Genomic DNA, 3,568 nt, shown 5'->3' with positions numbered 1-3,568 from the left:
CAGTCAGAAAACAACTTCATTTAAGACGCATAAAGCCGGGCCAACATGTGTGGCTGGCAAACAGGCGACGGAGATGGCGATGGGCAGGGAAATTCCTTATGCCAGGCAAAGTGAAACTGTCACTGCCAAGGTTTTCCCTTACTCCCTGCCATTTTCCGCTTCTGTTCTTTTTTTGTTGTATTTTTTTTTGGCAAAGATGTAAAGTACGGATGGGGAAAACACTCTGAGCGAACTCCGGGTTGCATATTTAAATTTATGATTATGTCGTTATGCTGTCTGCCCGCATTGCTTAGAGGCGGCCGAAGAAGAAAAAGTGACAGCGGGCCAAACTTAATACAAATTTATGTGCAACATATTTTTGCACTTTTTTTTTGTTGCCTTTGGTGTGCCTTTGGTGTGTGCCCAGCCAAAGCCAGAGCATAAAGCTTCGCTCAACCCCTCGGAAAGAAAAAGGAACCCCCCCCTGGACAACATATGCTGCTGCTTTTCCGACTGGACAACAGCTCGGTCGGAGCGGAGGACGAGGTTTTCTAGATCCCCATCTAGTGTGAGGAGAAGGAGACGGGATCGGGATCGGAGGAACCCCCAAGTTTGTTTTACTTTCTGGCGCTTTAATGTTCCCCCCATTAAAAACGAGAACATTAAAATTCCTTTCCCCCTCTGAAACAGAACAGTTAAATTGCATTTTCAGACCCGGGCCCGTGCTTGAGGAAATGACAAATTCTTACATAATAAGAGGAGTAGTCTCAGACGCGAAGAGAGAAATGGGATCCATTTGGCATTTGGCAGGTGGAAGATGGGAGGTGGGAGGTGGGAGGGGGGAGATGAGATGAGATGGCGCCTTTGTAACGTAACCTCCGCTTCTAACTCATTTTTAAATACAAATTTATGTACAGGGAAATAAAAAGTAAAATGCACAACGCTCCCACCCCCGCTCGTTCTCTCACTTTTGATTAATTTGTCTTGCCTAATGGCTGGCCATAAATTTCAAGTTAATAAAACCCACAGAGGGTGGAGGCGCCTGGGCTTTGCCTTCTTCTAATAACAAAAATTTGTCACACGCCATTCTGACAGTTGTTTGTCACAGAGACCCAGAGACGCCTCCTCCGACCACAGCCACCGCAAGTGTCAACTGCTGATGACATTGTGGCCAAGTTGAGAGCCAACTTTGCCGAGCTTGGGTAGGGGGAAATTATGTTGCCCCTTTCCCAGCCAGGGGCTGATTGATACACAGGAACTCTGCACACAGGCCAGGACGAGGCCAGGGCCGGGCTAATCAATGGCTAATCAATTCGATTAGGGAAGATGTCGCCACCAAAAACTGACACTGGAGCACTGAGAGGACTCGCACTGGCTTCAAGTGTCAGCAGCAATTACCTCGAGGGAATGGGAGTGAGGGCCGGCTGTGCTCTTTGGGCCATTTGTTGCCAGTTTCTGAGTTTCTGTTGCCGGTTTTGGGTGCCTGGGCAAAGTGCATTCAAATTGGCTTAAACTAAGAACGTTAAGCGTGCAGCTGTCTAATTGTATTTGCCCCTTGACTCCCACACCGCCTTCCCTCCCAGGAAAACCCTTTTTCCCCTGAAAGTAATGTAAAAGTGCCAGAGAACTTCAAGATTTATTAGCATCAAGATTAAAGCATTAAAAATTTTGCAGACTGTGTGGCAGGGAGATGGAGAGCGAGCGTGAGAGCGAGAGGCTAAATAGGGGGTGGCAGATGCCCTAAGGGAGGGGTTAGGGCTGGGACTGGACTTGGGACTGGTTCTGGTACTGGTACTGCTCGTATTTCTGCGGCTCCCAAGGAAAGTGAGTGCAATTTTCGTTCGTTTTCGCTCTACATCATCAATTTAGCGTCCTTTCCACTTTTGCTCTTCTCATCCTCCTGCTCATCCTGTTGTTGTTGCGGTTGATGCTGCTGCTGCTGCTTTTGCCGTGGCTGTACTTGCCCCTGGCTGTTTCCGGCGCTAGAGTGGTGCCAACACCACCAGCAGCAACATTTCATTGCGCACTTTGTCGGTCAAAACTTTCGACATTAGCACTTAATTTACTGGCCCAACTTAATGAAGTCTACACTCGGCTAATTTACGCGAAATGCTTTAGCTACTTAAGATGGGGAAAACCCCTTGGAGCCACCGCTCTCCACATTCGCAAAGTTAAAGTTTTTGCACATCAAATGGTTCGATGAAAAAGGGCGAGAGCCGCTGGCCATTGCAGAGTGCGATTGAGCAATTGATGACGCCAAGTGTAACGATTACTTAAAAGGTGTAACTTCCATGGCTGTCTTTCAGATCATTTTTCCATTATTGAGAGCCCTCCGCTTTCGCAGTTATGACGTCAGCTACGCGTTATGGGACATAGTCCCTTCTTCAGATTATAAAATATATAAAACTAGCTTATCAGGGGTCCGAGAGCAATCAATGAAAAGTAAAGCCAGTATATAATAAGCATTTCTCTGGAAAGATAAGAGCTCCCAGCTCTGTGAGGTGGGGGCTGAAGGGGAAGTGCCTTCTGGGAATGCTCTTCTGCGGCGACTGGAACCCAAGTTTTGTTCAGTTATTGCGGATTGTTCGTGGTGTTCAGATGTAGAAAATGCGCCCATATGAAATGCAAGGAATGCTCGTACGCATGGCCATCGCGGGCCTGTCGTTGACCGTCTCCATTGTCATCCTGTTGCTGTTCCCCACCTGGGAGCAGCCCCGCGAGTCCTGGGAAATCTCTGTGTGGTATTACATCTGCCTGCTGCAGGCGATCGGAGGAGTGCTCCTCGTCGTGGGCTCCCTGAAGGTGAGAACTTCAAGATTAATACTATCTCCAATCGGGACTGAAGGTCGTGGCTCTTCCTCAAAGGCTAATCATTGGCTGTTCCTGCCCTGGGTGGTGGCGGCTATAGTTTTTATCTACACTCTGCTCTACAAAACCGTGAACTACTATTGCTATCTGCAGGGAAAACTGCTGGTTGTGGTAATCCCCCTTTTTTACATCATTGCGGGTGAGTAAGCGCGGCTCTCCTGATGCCCACATACTCGCACGGGTATAACCCATTGTTCTCTTATGATTTCAGGTTTTTGGCTCTACTTTCTGTGCGATGTCTTCCAGGACTTTCTCGACTTGCATCGCAAATCCTCTCCGCAGATCCTCAGTCACGACCCAAATAGTCCTCTTGCTGTTGTAGATTCACATTCTCCTTGACGGCATTAAAGTGCACTCTGCTACCACGTGAAATGCAATTGAGCTGAGCGTAAAGGCAAATAAGTGTGAAAATTGCGGCGTGAGTGTTTCTGTGTGAGTGTTTGTGAGTGTTTGTTAGTGTGTGGGTAGCCAAAAGTAAAATAAGCGTTAAAATGTCTGTCTAACGCAGTGGAACCCCAAACGGTGGGGTTTACGGCTGGGCTGGGCTGGGCCAGAGCTCTGTGGTATCGCTGCATGCGTATTGCATTACCAGACCGGCACCCTCCACAACACACAACACACACTACCCTTCTGGCCGCCCTACCCACCCGAGAGACGACACAAAGTGGCATATGAATAGATACATGTTTTGTTGCTTGTTTTGTTTGTCTCCCCATACATC

General features: G+C 48.1%; 1 protein-coding gene across 1 annotated transcript; it reads left to right on the top strand.

The window, feature by feature from the left end:
* Positions 1-2,600: 2,600 nt before the first annotated feature.
* Positions 2,601-3,219, top strand: LOC6589947. Its single transcript, XM_026986403.1, has 3 exons — positions 2,601-2,781; positions 2,845-2,986; positions 3,059-3,219. Exons 1-3 carry the CDS (start codon positions 2,602-2,604, stop codon positions 3,184-3,186), a joined length of 450 nt encoding a protein of 149 aa, XP_026842204.1. The 5' UTR covers position 2,601; the 3' UTR covers positions 3,187-3,219.
* Positions 3,220-3,568: the final 349 nt, after the last annotated feature.

Source organism: Drosophila persimilis, unplaced genomic scaffold (assembly GCF_003286085.1).
Source record: "Drosophila persimilis strain 14011-0111.01,24,50 unplaced genomic scaffold, DperRS2 tig00000002-arrow-pilon, whole genome shotgun sequence".
NCBI classification, from domain to species: Eukaryota; Metazoa; Arthropoda; class Insecta; order Diptera; family Drosophilidae; genus Drosophila; species Drosophila persimilis.
Note: the sequence above shows the minus strand (reverse complement) of the source record. Positions and strands in the feature narration are given on the sequence as shown.

Coding starts and splice junctions, on each gene's coding strand:
- LOC6589947 (XM_026986403.1), top strand. CDS start 2,602: ATGCAAGGAATGCTCGTACGCATGGCCATCGCGGGCCTGTCGTTGACC. Junction 2,782..2,844: donor TCGTCGTGGGCTCCCTGAAG/GTGAGAACTTCA, acceptor TCTTCCTCAAAG/GCTAATCATTGGCTGTTCCT. Junction 2,987..3,058: donor CCTTTTTTACATCATTGCGG/GTGAGTAAGCGC, acceptor TTATGATTTCAG/GTTTTTGGCTCTACTTTCTG.